Source organism: Octodon degus, unplaced genomic scaffold (genome assembly GCF_000260255.1).
Source record: "Octodon degus isolate 3935 unplaced genomic scaffold, OctDeg1.0 scaffold00001, whole genome shotgun sequence".
Lineage (NCBI taxonomy): Eukaryota > Metazoa > Chordata > Mammalia > Rodentia > Octodontidae > Octodon > Octodon degus.
The window spans coordinates 22,791,309-22,808,666 of NW_004524577.1; the positions used below are offsets into that span (position 1 = coordinate 22,791,309).

General features: G+C 47.0%; 1 protein-coding gene, 1 non-coding gene and 1 pseudogene across 4 annotated transcripts in view; 1 reads left to right on the forward strand and 2 right to left on the reverse strand.

Moving 5' to 3' along the window:
- The window catches only part of Naip (NLR family apoptosis inhibitory protein), a 39,762-nt gene that overhangs the window by 1,702 nt on the left and 20,702 nt on the right, over window positions 1–17,358 (reverse strand). The window contains exons 7-14 of one of the 3 annotated variants that reach the window (XM_004623197.2): window positions 16,694–16,793; window positions 13,620–13,701; window positions 10,642–10,699; window positions 8,033–10,141; window positions 6,942–7,106; window positions 5,478–5,630; window positions 3,909–3,995; window positions 3,061–3,225 (exon numbers count right to left, since the gene is read on the reverse strand). In XM_004623197.2, coding sequence (XP_004623254.1) covers window positions 3,061–3,225; window positions 3,909–3,995; window positions 5,478–5,630; window positions 6,942–7,106; window positions 8,033–10,141; window positions 10,642–10,699; window positions 13,620–13,701; window positions 16,694–16,793 — 2,919 coding nt within the window. The remainder of the gene's footprint in view (window positions 1–3,060; window positions 3,226–3,908; window positions 3,996–5,477; window positions 5,631–6,941; window positions 7,107–8,032; window positions 10,142–10,641; window positions 10,700–13,619; window positions 13,702–16,693; window positions 16,794–17,358) is intronic. The other 2 variants (XM_023703768.1, XM_023703787.1) reach the window with 2 other exon arrangements.
- Window positions 296–1,177, forward strand: LOC105741808 (annotated as a pseudogene).
- LOC111815186 lies at window positions 11,098–11,201 on the reverse strand. Its single transcript, XR_002819943.1, has one exon. It is a non-coding gene; the product is annotated as a small nucleolar RNA U13 (small nucleolar RNA).

Genomic DNA, 17,358 nt, shown 5'->3' on the forward strand with positions numbered 1-17,358 from the left:
AAAAAAAAAAAAAAAAAAAAAAAAAAACAAGAATATACCAACAGGAAATCTACAAGGAGCTAGGGCTATCCAGTTGTAAGAATGGCTCAAATTTAAAGTACTGAGGAATACTAAGTAAGGCTAGGATGCAAAACGATTGCTGGTGGGGGTGTGAACTGGTACAGTCTCCGTGCAAAACTGGGTTTTTCCAAGTGCCTCAGTAACTCTTGCCCTAGAAATACCTAAATATATAGCTCAAAGAGCACTATGTTTTAGGTCCTGGTTGTTCTTTGCACTCACATGTGCGCATCTCTGCGGTAGCCGCCTTTGCGATGTTCCCCCTATTGCGCCCCCTGCCCCGAGCCCTGGGCACCGCGGTCGCAAGCCTCCCCATTGCCGCGCCGACCCCACCGCTCGCTCGGGCAGCTGCTGTAGCCGGCGCCCCGGCCAAGCCCCTGGCTCTTCGGGCTGCTGTGGGTGAGCGCAGGGTCGCTGCCCCGACCTGGCCTCCTGCAGCCTACCGGGCCATGCGCCTGCGGCTGCGGCTGCGACCTCGGAGCGCTGCACACCGAAGGAGACAAAGCTTTTGTTGAATTTCTTACTGATGAAATTAAAGAGGAAAAAAAATTCAGAAACATAAGTCCCTTCCCCATAGGGACATAAGATGTCTGGGGGCTGGGAGCTGGAAGTGGATGGGACAGAAGCTAAATTAGTGTGGAAAGTTGCTGGGGAAAAGATCACTGTCACTTTCAACATTAACAGTAGCATCCCACCAACTTTAGATATTGAGGAACAGTCCTCAGAGGGGCAACAGAGCGAAGAACAAGAGCCTGAACTGACATCAACTCCTAATTTTGTGGTAGAAGTTACCAAGAGTGACAGCAAGAAGGCTCTTGTACTGGACTGTCACTATTCAGAGGACGAGATTGGAGAAGAGGAGGAGGCTGAAAATGATATTTTCTCTATCAAGGAAGTTAGCGTTCAGGCCACAGGCGACTCTGAATGGAAGGATACTAATTACACGCTTAACACAGATTCCCTGGACTGGGCCTTGTATGACCACCTAAAGGATTTCCTGGCCGACCAAGGGGTGGACAACACCTTCACAGATGAGCTGGTGGAGCTCAGCACAGCCCCGGAACATCAAGAGTGCAGTACTCTTCTTGGAGACCTCAAAAGCTTTATCAAGAGCCACTAGTCAGAAACACTGAAGACCTTCATTTTTATGTGGCTGGAGAATGAAACCTGCCCTGACACCAGACGCCTGCACCTAGCAACAGTCATTATCCTAACAGCATGGGAAATACATAGCAGATTTAAATTTAAAAAACCCAAACACTATGTTTGTAGAAGCATTACTCATCATGGGAAGTAATACTATTATTATTAGCAAATTTGGCTCAGGGCATCACACTGAGCCGCATCCCAAGCCCTTCTTTTAGTCTTCATTTCTTATTTTGAGACAGTGTCTTACTAAGTTGCTAAGTTTCCCAGGCTAGGCTTTAACTTCGATCCTCCAGCCTCAGCCCCTCAGTGCTAGGATTATAGCACATGTCACCACGTGCAGCTAAAAGCATTATTCATAGTAGCCAAATATTAGAATAAACTGGATGGATAAGCTGTGGCATGTCTAGAGTCACAGTGTTGTAAAGCCCCCCAAAAATTTTAAAGTTCAGACTCCGGTCACAAGGGACCACCTACTGGTCCTTGACTATAAGGCTTAAGTAACCCTTATCTTGGAACCCACACGGAGTCATAAAGCCTCAGGCCTGGCTTAGGTAAACATTCCATCTCCAACCTGGGGGCATCCTTGTGAAATAGGACACCTTGCATAGACAATCCCACCAGTTCTCGGAATGCGGCTGAAACTGCAGAGTTAACTATTTAGTTGCCCTGTAGCCTACCCCACTTAGTTTCCTCGAAAGGTCATATATTCTCAAACCCACCAATTATTTTTAGAACCAACCCAAACTAACCAATGCCATTTGCTTCTGTAACCACGCTTGCAAAATCCCTCCTCCCTTTGTCTTTGGGGCTTAAAACCACTGCCCACGGCCAGCTCGGGGCACTCTCTGTTCCTGCGTGTTCAGACCGCCCTGTGTGCACACAGCTAATAAAATTCCCTTTGTTCTTTGCATGAGAGACCGACTCTTGGGGTCTTCCTTCGCGGCAACTCAACCCTTACAGTGTAACTGTGACTTCCCTGTGAGAAGGGGCAGCAGTGTTGACAAACAGCTGGAAGGAGGCTGGCGATGTTGGAGGTGTTCTGACCTGGTCTCTTGCTGCCCATACCCGACTGTTATGGTTTGTGTCTAGATGTCCCCCAAAGCCTCATGTAGTCACAGGGTGGGCTTCTAGAGTTTGTGATTGACTCCTGGTCCAATGCTGGGAAGATGGGTGTAAGGGCAACCCCGCCCTAGGGAAGAGGCTGGCTTCCTGCTTCCTCTGCCGCTGCCACTGCTCTTCCAACTCTTTGCTCTTGCTGTCTTTGCTGTTTTCTGCCACCATAAACTGCTGCCCTCTGCCACATGCCACTCTGTGTTGCAGACTAAAACCTCCACAAACAGTGAGCTAAACTTTTCCTTCTGTAATTTTTTTTTTTTTTTTTGGTGGAACCTGGGATTGAACTCAGGCCCTTGCACTTGCCAGGAAAGCGCTTATTCTATTGAGCCATCTCCCCAGCCCCTCCTGCTCTAATTTTGGGTGTCAGGCATTTTGTCCCAGCAATGACAGAAAAGTAACTGAGACACCGGATGATTCAAGACTGTTCACTAAAATATATTGAGTGGCATACTGAAGACGTCTGTCCTTCTGCAACTATATTAATCTCCAACTGAAAAAAAGAGGCCTCTGGAGAGGCTCAGGCGCGTGTCTGACACGCAGTGATGAGTGCGGGCCTGCAGACGCAGCTCCGTGCAGGGCGCTGGCCTGGTGGCGTCTCCCCATACGTGCATGCACGCAAGAACACACGCACTTGGAGGCTGTACAGCCCAGAAGGGAGGCTTCCTTGTACTGGAGCAGCGAGGATGCGCGGAGGGCACCCTGGGCTGCTTGCACACAGGAAAACTGAGAGTAGCTCACCGAGTTCCACCACGCTGTCGTCATTCAGAATGTTGAGAAAGGACAGGACACGGAGGCACAAAAGCCGCTGACACTGCTGGATGATCTGTTTCACCACCTGGTAAATCTTGTCCCCAGTTGGAAGGACCAGCTCTTCCAGGTTCGTGAGAGAGCCCAGCGCGTCAGCTGAGGAGACAGAGCATGTTATTCCCTGTGCTGTCATCCGGCCCTGGGCTACCACCACCCTTACCATCAGCGCCCAGCCTGGAGCCGGAGCACAGCCCGCTCTCCCTCCAGCGACCGCCCCCAGGCAGGTTTGTACCTACTTCTGAGGCTCACAGACAACGAGTAATTAACATGTTGGAATGGAGGCTACACAGTGAAGTGCACAACACTGGTAGGAGCCGACCCAGGGTGCGCAGAAGTCGCTCTGAGTACCTGCTCCCAGGAGACCAAGTCCGAGGACTAAGCGGCAATCACGGCTGAGCCGAGCCTCGCGCTCCCTCCAAGGAGCTGGGCGGCTGCAAGCCAGCCCCTGCCTGCACGGTGAGAGGGCCCAAGAGGGAAAAGGCAGCGCATCTCACTCTCTGCCACCTCTGTCTGGGCAGCTCCTGAGTGATGCAGATGTGCAGCTACTTGCATCACATTAGCCCTGCCCTGGGTGAGATAAAGGATGCCTGTAGGCCGTGCAAATGCAAATACCACACTGCTCCCACGCAGGGCCTTGGGTGCCTTCTCCTGCTGTCAGCCAAGGCTCCTGAACGCACGCCCACTCTCCTCACTGCCTCAGTCAAGGGGCAGGCAAAGGCTTTGTGGAAGCAGGGGGAATGGAATTAGGAATAAACAGAAGTACTGATTTGGAAACATACCAAATTTTTCTGCTGTCTCTGTATCAGGAAATTGTTGCTCTGACAGATTTAGTATCTTCAGAAAAGTAAAATTGGGCAAAATAGAGACTGTGAGAGAGAAAATAAACATTTAGTTATGTCAATTACATTTCTTTTTTATTATTTATTTATTTGGTACAAGATCTCACTATACAGTTCGGACTCCTAGTGATCCTCCTGACTCAGCCTCCCCAGTGCTGGGATTACAGGCGTGCACCGCTGCATCCAGTTTCGGTGGCCTGCACTGTGTAGGACTGGCCAGGCATGCGGTACAGGGATTGAACCCAGGTCTTTGCACTTGCCCAGCAGGCACTTAGACCACTCAGCTATCTCCCCAGACCCATGTCATTTACATTTCTTATGAGTATAATTTTTTTTCTTTTTTTTTTTTTTGGCAGAATGGGGGATTGAACTCAAACCCTTGCGCTTGCTAGGGAAGCGCTTATTCCACTGAGCCATCTCCCCATCCCTGAGTATAGTATCTTTTTAAATAAAGACTATTCTTTTTTTTTTTTTTTTTTTTTTTACATTATTCTTAAAGTGATCAGGGATGGGCATGGTGGCACAAACCACTAATCTCAGTACTCCTGTGACTGAGGCAGGAGGATCATTGCAAGTTTGAGACCAGCTGGGTCTACAAAGTAAGCTCAAGGCCAGCCTGAAATTGCATAATGAGACCCTGTCTCAAAAAGATAAATAGGGCAGGCCAAATAGCTCAGCAGATTAAAGCACCTGCAAACAGGTGCAGGGGCCAGAGGTTCAATCCCTGGGCCTGCCTTTGTGCCAGCCCCACCCCTAGGGCACACTGAGACTGCAATTGAGATTGGGTGTGGTGGCACACCTGTAATCCCAGCTCTTGGGATGCTGTAAGTAGGCGGATCACTATGAATCCGATCTAGTAGTGAGACCCTGAACACCCTGTTGTCCCTTCCCTAAAATCTAAATAAACAAATAAATAGTACTAAGGCCAGGTGAGGTGGTACACACCTGTAATTCCAGCACTCAGGAGGCCAAGGCAGGAGTTGAGGCTGAAACTGAGACAGGTTAGTCTCAAGTTTGAGGCCAGTCTGGGCTATACAGTGAGTTTCAGGCTAACCTGAGCTACACTGTGAAGCCCTGTCTCAAAAACAAAAACAGAAATACTGTGCTAAAGCACATTGAATTAGTTTGACTAAGTACAGAATCCAAATCTTTACTCAGAAAATAATTCTGGAAGCTAGAAATATTTAAAGTAATAGAAACAGCTGGGCATGGTGACCTACACCTGTAAATCCCAGCTCTCAAGAGGCTGAGGTGTGGGCTGGGCAGATAGCTCAGTAGAATAAGCATCTGCCTGGCAAGTGCAGGGTCCTGAGTTAATCCCCAGTATGGCAAAATAAATAAAAGGCTGAGGCAGGAGGAGCACTGTGAGTTCAATGCCACACTGAGTCAAGGCCAACCTGAACTTCATAGCAAGACCCTGTTTCCAAAAAAAGTTCTTTTTTATTGTTCTCAGTATGACTTTGTCCACAGAGACATCTTGAGTCAAAATTTTAAAGTTATATTTCTTACCAAATGGGATGGCATCAAAAAAATGTCCAGAAAATATAATTTCATTGAGTTTCTTGCAGGAAGCCAGTGTGGTCATGAGAGACTCCAAATCTGGCAAGGAATTGCAATTCAGATGGAAAATACGAAGGTCTGGGGAATTCTCAATCAATTTGACTGCAAAATAGAAAAGATTTTTCAGAAATTAGAGAAAACTGCAAAACTGATCTCATACTTTATTTTTTTAAATTTTATCTGTGTGTGTGTGTGTGTGTGTGTGTGTGTGGCCAGCTCAGCCCACCAGGGGGCGGGGCTGGCTGGCATGTGGTGCTGGGGGATTGAACCGCGGTCCCTGTGCTTTGCTAAGCTGTCTTAAGTAGGTGCTTTAGACCACTGAGCCATCTCACCAGCCCCAAAAACTACCACTTTCAACTTCAGTGTCAGCAAATGTTTTGCATGTGGATTCCACAGAACTTCCTACAGGGTGGATCTTTGACTTAGGAACTCAGTGTGTTCCCAAGGACTGGCCGTAATGCAGGTTGTCAGTGGAAGGTTGGGCTCCTCTCCACAGCCTTCAGTCTCTCTCCTGTGTACAGGCAGATCTCAGTGTCCTTAGAGACACTGGCCCAGGATTTTTCAACTAACCTCCTATTGGAAAGGATGCTATAATGTTCCTCCTAGAACGCCTTAAGGGTTAAATCTGTATCTGGAAGCACAAGAGGCCAGCATTTGGGCCCTAAGTGAAAATTCTAGCCATAATCCGAGATGTTTTGTTTGTAGGTGAAGCTGGTCATAACTCGGAGGTCCACTTCTGTCCAGTGTTCAGGGTTTCCTAAAGTGAGGCGCTGACAGCTCTGTTAAATGGGGGACTTTACGAGCAGGCAGGCAGCACAGCTGGCCTTGATGGCAGATCCAGCCTGGCCCATCAGCTTCGTGGCCACCCCCAGGGCAGCCACTCAAACAAAAGCTGACTTCTGTGTATTGTGAGCAGTGAAGGGCGGCTTCCACATGGGAGCTGACAGTTCCTTGAAAGTAGGCGTGGGGCAGAAGCCAGGATTTGGAAGTGCTTATAGCAGTTCCTACCACATAGTAAAGTTTCAGAATTTATAGCTAGCCTTCTGCCTTCTTAAGGAAAGACTGCTACTCCCACAACATCCAGTGCGGTCAGACTAAGCCTCAGACCCACACAAGTTGTAACTGTTTGGTTTTTTTGAGGGAGGGCCTTGCTCTCTAATTCAGGCGGGGCTTGAATTCACTATGCAGCCCCGGCTGGCCTCTCACTCATGGCGATCCTCTTGCCTCAGCCTCATAAGTATTAGGATTACAGCTCAGATGAAGAAGCTTTAACTGCCAAACAGTTGGAGCCAGGCGTGGCACTGCCTGCAGTCTCGGCTCTCGGGCAGCTGAGGTGGGAAAATTGCCACAAGTTCAAGGTCAGTCTTCACCTTTTCCATCTAATGCAAAAACAAGTCCAAGTGCCACCCTTACCTAGTTTGGAAGCACCACGCCCAGTTGAAATTTGTATCAGTAATTTCTCCATGTGGTGGTTTGAGAATTCCTCAGGAAGGAGAGAAAAAACATCATGTTTGCCATACAGATTCACAGACAGTTCTCTCAGGCTTGGGAACTTGTCCAGGTTAGAGAAGATTTGGTCTGCAGAGCAGCATAGTTTCTCATTACTAATCTAATAATTTCCAAGTGGAAAATCTGAAAACATCATTTTGACCCATCAGCTCCTTTCACATTGTCAGATGAAGACCACCAAACACCATAAAACTTTTTGTTGTTGTTGTTGTTTTGAGACAGGGTCTCTCTCTGTGCAGTTCAGGCTGGCCTTGAAATCACATCCATGAGTGACCCTTAAATAAGTTAATACCTAGCAAAGCACACCTTGGAGTACAACTGTTGAAAACCAAAGTTAATCAACAATTAGAAGGTGAAAAAAGTTAAATATTTACAATGATATAAGAAGCAGAAGTACCTAGGACTAAATTTAATGAGATGAGGAAAGTTGTTCCCCAAACTATCAAATATTCCTTAGAAAACTCAAACTGGGTGTGGGGATGCACACCTGTAATCCAAGCATGCAGGAGGCTGAGGCAGGGGCACTGCTGCGAGTTCAAGGCCAGGATGGACTACATGGCAAAGCTATTTGAAAAAAATAACAAGAAAAAGGGCTGAGATAAGCGCGAGACATGTCTGCCAAAGAAGCCACGCCCTTTCTTCCCTTAGGCGCGGGAACAGGAGAAGTTTTCAGCATCACCTGAAAATAGATCACTATTTACTAAGAACCAGTGATTCATGTCTGCTTGCTAAGGGGCCTTAATTAAATAGTGACATTCACGATTTGTTAATTTTATTAACTAGGAGATGCTCAGGTTCAAATAATCTGAGTTACGTGTAAACCATTCTGCTAATCTTTCTTTCATTTATACTACTAGTCCCCAAGTGAGGGAAAGTTTATTTTATAACTTTTCTATCAAAGAGGATGTCTGGGTTTGTGGCTTTCCTACCCAATTCTAGGAGTGAGAAAACAAAATGCCTCATCAGAAAAGTGCTCCCGACCACGGCCGGGCTACCTGGGACCTGGCCGGAGCCTGAGACTTCGAGGGACTCCAAGGCGGGCAGGGCGAGCAGCAGCTGCTGTTCGGCGGCGCTGAGCGGGACGCTTCCCAGGGCGCACTTAGTGACGGCGGCCTTGCAGGGCTCCAGCGCGGGCCGGATGCTCTCCAGGAAGCCAGCGCTTGCCTCCAGGTGGAGCTCGACGCGCTGGGAGGCGGAGAAGGCGGCCGCGAGCAACGCGAGCATCTCGGGCCCGGCCGCGCTGTGGCCGGTAACGTGCACCTGCAGCAGGGGGAGCTTGGGCTGCTGGGGCTGGAGCTGCCAGTAGCCGCCGCTGAGGTGAGGCAGCTGCTGGATCCTGATCTTCTGGAAACGCCTGATGTTCTTTTCCTTCTCCGCTAAATCCCGCTCCCATTCTTTGCTATTTTCAAAGGCGGAAGCATAGTCCCGATCTATTGTCGGCATCTGGGACCTGTCGAAGTGTCCTTCCAGGATTTCACTCTCTGAGAGTCCAAGTCTCGGCTCATTGCCAGTTAGCAAGAGTGTGACACTCTTCAGCACGCAGAGGCTTTCTGGGTGGTCAAAGAAATATGGTGAGCTAAGTGCCTTCAAGGTCAGGGATCTCCCTTGAAGGAATTTCGAAATCAATGGAGCACATGTAGCAACCGTATTGCTTTCATAAGCAATCGTGACGGCAAAATCCCACAATCGTTCTGACAGCAGTGCAAAGCAATGCTCTGGACTCAGCTGCCACACAGCCCTTATCAGCTGTTCATCCAGTGTCATTTCCTCTTTGAACTGTAGGCGGTCACCATTTCCGGGGGGATTTTCCAATGACTCTTTGCTGTCCACCAAATGAAGCAAATGAGATACCATGTGTGGCCCCACCTTTGTTGAAGAGTAGCTGGCAACATACTTTAAAAAATTGTCATAGCTTACAGCCATCAGGGGTGAGTTAATTTGTTTCAAATAATAAAGTCCCAAATCCTGATCTTCCTGCCTGTCTGAATCCAGCAGTTCACTCAGCCTCTTCCCAGCAAGAAATTCTTGAAATGCAGGATTTAAAAACTTATAGACTGGTCTCAGTCTCTGGGCTGTAAACCTACTCAGCAAGTACATAGTGAGATCCTCATCTTCATCAACTCCTGCTTCTGTAAGGTCGTCAACACTAAACTCAAAACAAAATGAAAGAAAACCTTTCAGGGCCAGTTCCCCACAGGACGACACAGTTCTTCTGAAAAGCTCGGTTTCAGTTTTGTGCTTTAAGAAAAGACATTCCATGTAGGCCTTGAAAATAGCCATATGGTCAAAAGACTGAAAGAGATTGAAAGGTTGAGAGAAAGCACACACTGCTGCCACAAAGAGAGGTGTTTTGTGAATCCCTTGCATGTGTGGGTTCTTCCCAAAATGCGCCATGAACCTCCGCAGCAGAAGCTGGTCCTGTGGAAAGAGCTGCCTTAATATAGAGATGGTGTTGTAAAAGGGGAACTCTCTGACCTCCAGAATTGTATGTAGGTGCCTGCGGATGTGCCTTCCCTTGTTTGTACGGACAGCAATTAATCGGCAGGTCCGTGACAAGTGGCTTCTTTGGATCAGTGTTTCCATGACTTGGGGGACTGAGCCCCTTGCCTTGTAATCATCCAGCAGGAATAAGACCTGGTGCCCTAACTGCCGGGTGATGTTCTTCAGGCCCATTTCACTCACAGCTCCTGTTGCCAGGAGTTGGTCACAGATAACGTGGGCCAGCCCTTGGTCTGGGCTGACAGAACTGAGGGACAAGTAGAAGACCAGCTGGAACCTGTTCAACAAGGGACAGCACCCCGATGCCCAGAGAAAGGCAATCTTCTTTAGGAGGACCGTCTTCCCACTGCCAGCTACACCCTCCACACTCATGACTGAGTGCAAGTTGGCTAAGACCTCAGGCAGCGTCTGGGGCTCCTGCACAGGACTGCTGACACGCTTGGCAGTGAGGGCCAGGTCACAGCCCAGCAGGCGATCAGAGGGGAGGTCCCAAGGGCTCTTAAGCAGTGACAAGCGGCGGAAATGGGCACTGATGTAAGTGGCTCTCAGCTTCTCACTCAGACTCTTTGCCTCTTGAAACCACAGGGCTTCCCCCAGGACCACCGCTGTGGAAACAAAGGAAGCACAGGTGGGGCTCAAAGCCACTTCCCTCTCAACCCCAGTCTCCTACCCATCTTGCCCCATGATGCTGCCTTCCACTATGGGTGGGTTAGGACCTTCCATGGCCATCCGTGATCTCCAGTTTGGGGTCCTCTCCCAGCTTTTTCCATAAAATCAGAAAGTAGGGAGCATGCACCCATATACTGTCCTTGACCCCAGAATCCAGGAAAAATGTGTGCATCTCAGGAATACTGAGGAATGCTGTAGTCTCTCACTTAAAAGCCTCAGCAGAGCAGCCTGCTGCATGATTTGTGTCAGACACACGGACGGTTTGGAGTCCATCTGGAGAGCTCACAGGTACCTCATGCCCAGTACTCCCCTCTCCATTCTGATGCTTCTCCTCCCCAGGAACTCTCTGAATGATTACAAAGATTTTTTTCAAATTCCTCCCCCCAAATATACTTGGGCACACATACAACCAGTTGGCCAACCCCCAAGTTCTTACCTGGTGGTAGAGAACTAACTGCTGTGGGTCCTTCAAGCTTAGTTTCACTGGTGGGTTCCTTTGAAAAATAAATTTTTTTATTAATCAGAATCCGCCTAAGAGAAGGGGGAGTCATATTATCTTTGGGAACAAGCAAACAGCTTCTAAACATAGTCCTCCCTTGAGTATTTATGCTAACTTGAGAAGAAAGGAGTGCTGGAACTAGGTCACCTGCAGGAGTGTGTGTGTTTGGTCTGACACATAGGGGGCGCATGCTAGCGTCAGCGCTGTGCAGCGGATCACAAGCACAGCATTTAGAGCGAGGCGGTCCCGAGGAAAGCCTCTGTCCTTAGCCTCCTGCAACTTACTTGTTATCGTGCATCTGGGATGTAGAAAAGTTGCATTTCCTCCTTTGAATGATAAGCTATTTATATGTCCGCAGGCTTCCTTTTTCAGTGTCATCTTTTTCCTTTTTTTTGTCAGATGGGTAATGTGCAGACACACATGGGATGAGGTTTGAGGGAGGCACATCTCACACAATGGCATAAAAACCAGTCACCACTTAGGCACCACAAAAGAGTCCCTGTCATTTTTTGTTTTTTGTTTTTTTGTTTTTTAAAATTAGGTGCTGTGTGTGCTGTGGTTAGATCTAAAGTGTTCCCCTCAGTAGGCCAGCCAGATAGCTCAGCAGACTAAAGCACCTGCTTAGGCAGACACGGGTTGGGGGTTTGATCCCCAGCCTGCTGTGCTAGCCCTGCCCCCGGGGTATGCTGAGGCAACTACTGAGACTGGGTATGGTAGTGCATGCCTGTAATCCCAGCGCTTGGGAGGCTGAAAATGGGAGGATCACTATGAATCTGATCTGTGTAGTGAGAGCCTGTAGACTCTACTAAATACATTTTTAAAATGTTTAAAAAAAGAAAAAGAAAAAAAAAAAAAGTGTTCCCGTCAGTCTCATGTTCAGAGGTGGGCCTGGATATATTCTTTTTGTTGTTTTGGGTTTTTTAAAAAATTTAATTAATTTATTTATTTTACTGAGAAACAAACAACAATGAGACAGTTTCAAAACAGGCTACAGGACAGCTATAATAATCAACACATTGCATATTGTTATCTTTGTAGTAGTTGTTCACAGTACAAGATGCAGACATGATATCCTGTCCAGGTTTTTTTATGTTTTGAGACAGGCTTTCACTCTGTAGCCCAGGCTGGCCTTGAACACACAGTGATCTTCCCGCCTCAGCTTCTGTGAGCTGGGATCACAGGTGTGTGCCACTACACCTGCCAAGCTTGCCACTCCTGCTTTGGAGCCAGCAGACCCTGCTGTGAACCCACTGTAACTGTGAGTGAAAAGGAATCTTCCTTTATTTAAGTTGTAGTTGTCGAGCACTTCATGCTGGTGATGGAAAAGTGGCTAACGCAGAATGTTTTGCTTTGACTGCCATATGGGGATGGAACTCAGGGCCTCAAACATTCTGGGTGAGGGCTGCACCACTAGAATAAACCCAAGTCTTTTTTGTTTATTTTCCTCTATGTTGAAACAGAGCCTTACTAAATTGCCCACTGTGGACTCAACTCCTGATCCTCTCACCTCAGACTCCTAAATAGCTGTGATTATGTGCCCACTACCATACCCAACTTCAAAGTCTTTTTTAAATTCACAAGTATAAAAGGTGTACCAAGTGAAGAAAATGTTGCTTTTTTTTCTTGGATGACAAACTACCCAGCACACAGCCTTAAGATAAGGTGGTGTCCCTGTATTTATCAAATGGGTAGTGGCTGAAATCCCAGAGAACTATGCAGATTTCTCAGTCCAAAGCACTCAGTCTAGTATTGATACAGGGAGAAAAACTGGTCTTGGGCAGGTGACCTCCAAACCATATAGGGAACCTCCAAATGACATAGGGAAAAATGATCTCTGGACCTGACCTGCACGAGTTCGTGTTCTCTAAAACCGAAGAATGAATTTTAGGAACAAATGGAGGTTATGAGCAGAATATATTTATTGAGGGAAAGAAAGCTCCTGTCCAAGAGAGGGACAGGAGGGGGGGCGAGCAGGTAGTCCCCCCCCCCAAGTTGTCTCTTGCAGGGACTTTTATAGAGGAAAACCATGTGGTGAGGCGGGTCTAAGGTGGTGGAGAAGACATGGGAATTCGCTTAGTTGGGCATGAGGTGGGACCAAACTATGGTCAACCAATGAGATTATAAGCACCATTGCTCAGGTAAAATTAATTAAATTCAGTATCAAATGGGAAAGCAAGTCACGTAGCAAGCAGGCACGAATACGGGACAGGGTCTCTTCCTGTTGGGGGTTGGGCTAGTGACCTCATTTGGGCTCTTTCAAGTTGGTTGATACTATTTAGGATATCAATCCCTAATGCCCATCCCTAGGGATGTAGCTGTGCTTCCTCTTTTTGTCTTGGTCTTGAGGTGTGGCCCATATGGGAGTGTCTGTCTCTTCCAAGTTGCAAAGTCATCTTGTCTTCCATCTTGTCTCCTTGAGGGCCTGGCCCTGTCTGACTGCCTATAATATTTCTGTCTTAAGTGGCCGGGGACATAGCTCAATGGAATAAGCACTTGCTTGGCAAGCACAGGGGCCTGAGTTCAACCCCCGGTTCCGCAAAAAAAAAAAAAAAAAAAAATTCTGTCTACCTTGGCTGCCTGCAACAGTATCTGGCCATTTCCTTTGGTTAAAGAAACATCTTCCCAGCCCTGAAAAAGGGCAAAGAGGAAGTTCAGCCATCACAGATGGGATACAGGTAGCCCGATGCCATTCTTTAATAGAAGTCAAGGCCCCAGTGCCGAATTCTCTGAGCACTCATTCACAAAGCTAGGAGTTGTGTCTTCCTGATACTCCGTGGTAACCCCATCTGCACCTTGCACATGAAAGGTGCTTGGTAGATAGCTGGAGTGTTTATGTGTCTGCTTATTCATATTGAGGGATTCCTGTTCAAAGCAGTTTTCAACCACCCAATCACATACCGTGAAACACAGCATACCATTATTTCAGAGAGTTCACCACATCCTTGGAGGTCTGGAATTGCTTCTGCAGAGGACTTCATATTTTGGAGAAATGGACAACTAAGCATGAAAATTAAAAAGTATAAAAATGTCTGTAAGTAAACATTTGCATTAGCTTTTATAAAAATGCTAATAGAGTTTTCATAGCAACCATTAAGTGTAAAACCAGCATTTTCAGTGACACTGATAGCGTCACATGGGATGTTCGGACATGGCTCTGAGGACTGTGTGGCTGTGAGGTGGGGCAACGCTGCCCAGGGCTGCTGGAATGAGTTCACATGTACCACTCATCCACAAAGCCAGCCATGAGGAACCACAGGAGCGAACTCCATCTATGGATCCTGGGACTAAACAGGACATCAGTGGGAAAAATGGCAAAAACCAAGTCTGGAATTTATTTATTTATTTATTTATTTATTTATTTATTTATTTATTTATCAGAACCAGGGATTGAACTCAGGCCTTTGCACTTGCCAGGCAAGTGCTTATCCTATTGAGCTATCTCCTCGGCCCTGGAATTTAATTATAGTAATGTAGCAACTTTTCTTTTTTGAGCCAAGGTCCACTATATAGCACAGGACAGCCTTGAATTCACTATGTAGGCCAGGGTAGTCTCAAACACAGAGATCCTCCTGCCTCAGCTTCCCAAGTGCTTGCATTACAGGAGTGCACCACTATGCTAGCAACTCTTAATTTAGAGAAATGTACCATGGTAATGTAAGATGTTGGTATTGGGGGAAATCAGGCAAGGTAATATACAGAAGTGCTCTATGTGTACTTTTTCTATAAATCTAAGTCATGTTCAAAATAACAAGTTTCAAGAACTCTACGAATATCAACATAGAGAATGGCTATAAACATACTCCCTGAACACTACTTCCCAGACAGCACAAAATCGGGACACAGATACCCTCTAAACTCAGGTATGCAGACTGCATGAGGAACCAGGAGCGAAATCACCAGAGCTCTCCCTGCACTGTTCCCTTAGACAGGTGGAGTATCGAGGTGAGCTGGAATGGAGATGCGGAAAAGCCAGCGGCCCATTACAAACTAGAGAGTCACAGGTGAGGCCAAAGCACAAGTATGCATCCCTTCTGTTTTCTTTGTTTTGTTGAAGAAATCTATCTTCCATATATGAATTAAAAAAAAAAAAAAAAGCCAAGTGAAAAGTCAGGCCCCGGAGAGGCGTACAGGAATAGACTTAGATACAGAAAGCAACAAGACTCCACATTTCTGTCCAAGATCAGTCCTGTGAAGACCACTCAAACAAAAGGACTGTGAAGGAAGACAGAGGAAAAATCTTTTCCTAAAACTAAAAGCCAATAGAGAGTCAGGTGTGGTGGTGCATGCCTGTAATTCCAGCAGTCTGGGTGGCCCCAGCAGGAGGAATGTGAATTCAAGCCCACCCTGGGCAAACTTGCAAGACCCTGAGTCAAAGTAAAACACAAAAAGAGCTGGGGGTGTAGGTCAGGGTGAAAGCCCTGGGTTCAATCCCAAAAAGCAATGAAGTGAGGTGCCAACAGAAGTGAACGAGAACTGTACCATAGTTGATGTTCAGGGACGCTCTTCAGGGGGAAGGAAGAGGACCTCACACAGAACCTTGACTCTTCCCGGAGGAAGGAAGAGTGCCAGGGACAGTCAGTGTGAAGCCCTCAGGAGAACCACAGGCTAAGTGCTAAGACTGGAGCAAGCAGAAGAGTGCAGAGGGGCTCCTGCAGGAGGATGAAAATGACTGGCCAGGCCTGGGGGCGCACACCTGTAATGCCAGCACTCAGGAGGCTGAGGCAGGAGCATCACTATGAGTTCAAGTCCAGCCTGGGCTATATCGTAAATCCAACGCCAGCCTGAATTGCACAGCAAGACCCTGTCTCAGGAAGACAAAACAAAACAAGCTTGATTTACATGAAAGGACATGAAACATCTGGGAGAATTTGAAGATAACTAGTGCTAAGTACAAGAAACCTAAGGACATGGGCTATACTGTAGTTGCAAAAAAAGAAAGAGGATGTAATTGTTGGTAAGGACAATTTGGAACCTTCATAATTTTCTAGTAGAAACTTGAAAAGGTGAAAAACAGTTTCACAAAAAGTTAAACTCAGAGTTACCATTATAACCAAGCAATTTCACTCCTGCATACCGAAAAGCACTGAATACAGCTACTTAGGCAGGTGCCTGTCCATGGCTGTTTGCATCAGCACTGTTCACAATAGCCAAAAGGCAGAAACAACCAAATATGCATGAGTAGATGACTGGAGAAACAAAATATAATGTATATACATGAAATATTATCTAGCCACAAGAAGATATGAAATACTCATATATGCTATGATAGGGATAAGCTTCAAAACGAAATTCTAAGTGAAAGAAGTCAGACATACAATATCCTACTGTATTCTTGCATTTATAAGAAATCTCCAGGATGGGGCAGTCCATAGACGTGAAGCAGACTGGTGTCTGAGAGAGGCTAGGTAGCACAGGCGGGTGTGGAAGGGTGAGAAGTGATTGGCTTGTTGTTCTGGAGTCATGAGAACACCCATTTGGAATTAAATGGATGGGGCAGCTGCACAACACCGTGAGTGTAAGCACCACTGGACTGTGCACTTCAAAGTGGTTAATAGGGCCAGGGAGATAGCTCAGTAGAATAAGCACTTGCCTGGCAAGCGCAAGGGCCTGAGTTCAATCCCCAGTTCTGCCAAAAATAAATAAATTAAATTAAAATAAAGTGGTTAATAAATAAGCATACTTCCTACAAAAATAAAAAAGTTGTACAGGAAGGTAAAATAAGCACCAGTTTACTATCAGCCTCAGTGTTGTAACTGCACGGCACTAGAGTAGTTACAATATTGTAAGCATGATCCAACTGCAACCCAGATGAAACTCTGATGAGAGGACAGATGAGATGGGTCCCCAGGTAAGGGGACAAAGACATAAAGACGCACTCTTCACAACGTGAAGCAGGGATGTAGGCAAGTCTTGGTCTGCAGCTAAAATGAGGATAACAGAAAAACTGTGTGTGTGCAAAACCATGGGCACTAGACAGCCACGTGCTCACCTGGGGAAGTACTTGGTGTGATCTGCTAAGGGGTCGTCCCCTTCCTGCCAGTTTTTCATGCATCCGCCACAGGAAAAGCACTGCACCTCGTCCTCCACCCCTGCACCGAAGGAGAGCTGATCAGTATTTGGGGCATGTGCCTTCATCAACTGACATGCTGGCCACCACCATCAGGCCTTGACTAGGGCAGTGGTCTGTCTAAGACTCTTGGCCCAGAATCGGGGAATCAGCATGGTCATCGAATGCACCCCTGTACTGTTTTCTGATAAACTCCCTTACCCTGCCCATCACCTGGGCAATGGAGAGATTTGTACCCACAGCCTGGAACTGATGCTCCACAGGGAATTTTTTTTCTTTAATGTATTTGTTACAGGGACTCACTAGGTAGCTCGACTCATTGTGATCCTCCTGTTTTTAGCCTCCCCAGCATTGGGATTATAGATATAGACTCAGTGGCCAGCTCAGCATGCCTGGAGGCCAGTGGGGCCTTCAGTGCCAGATATCGAACCCTGGACCTGTGCTTGCCTAAGCAGGCACTTAGTTCCACTGAGCTATCTCACCAGCCCTACACAGGGACACCTTTATTTATTTATTTATTTATTTATTTATTTATTTATTTGTATTTTAGGGACGGGTCTACAGGGTGTTCAGGGTCTCACTACTAG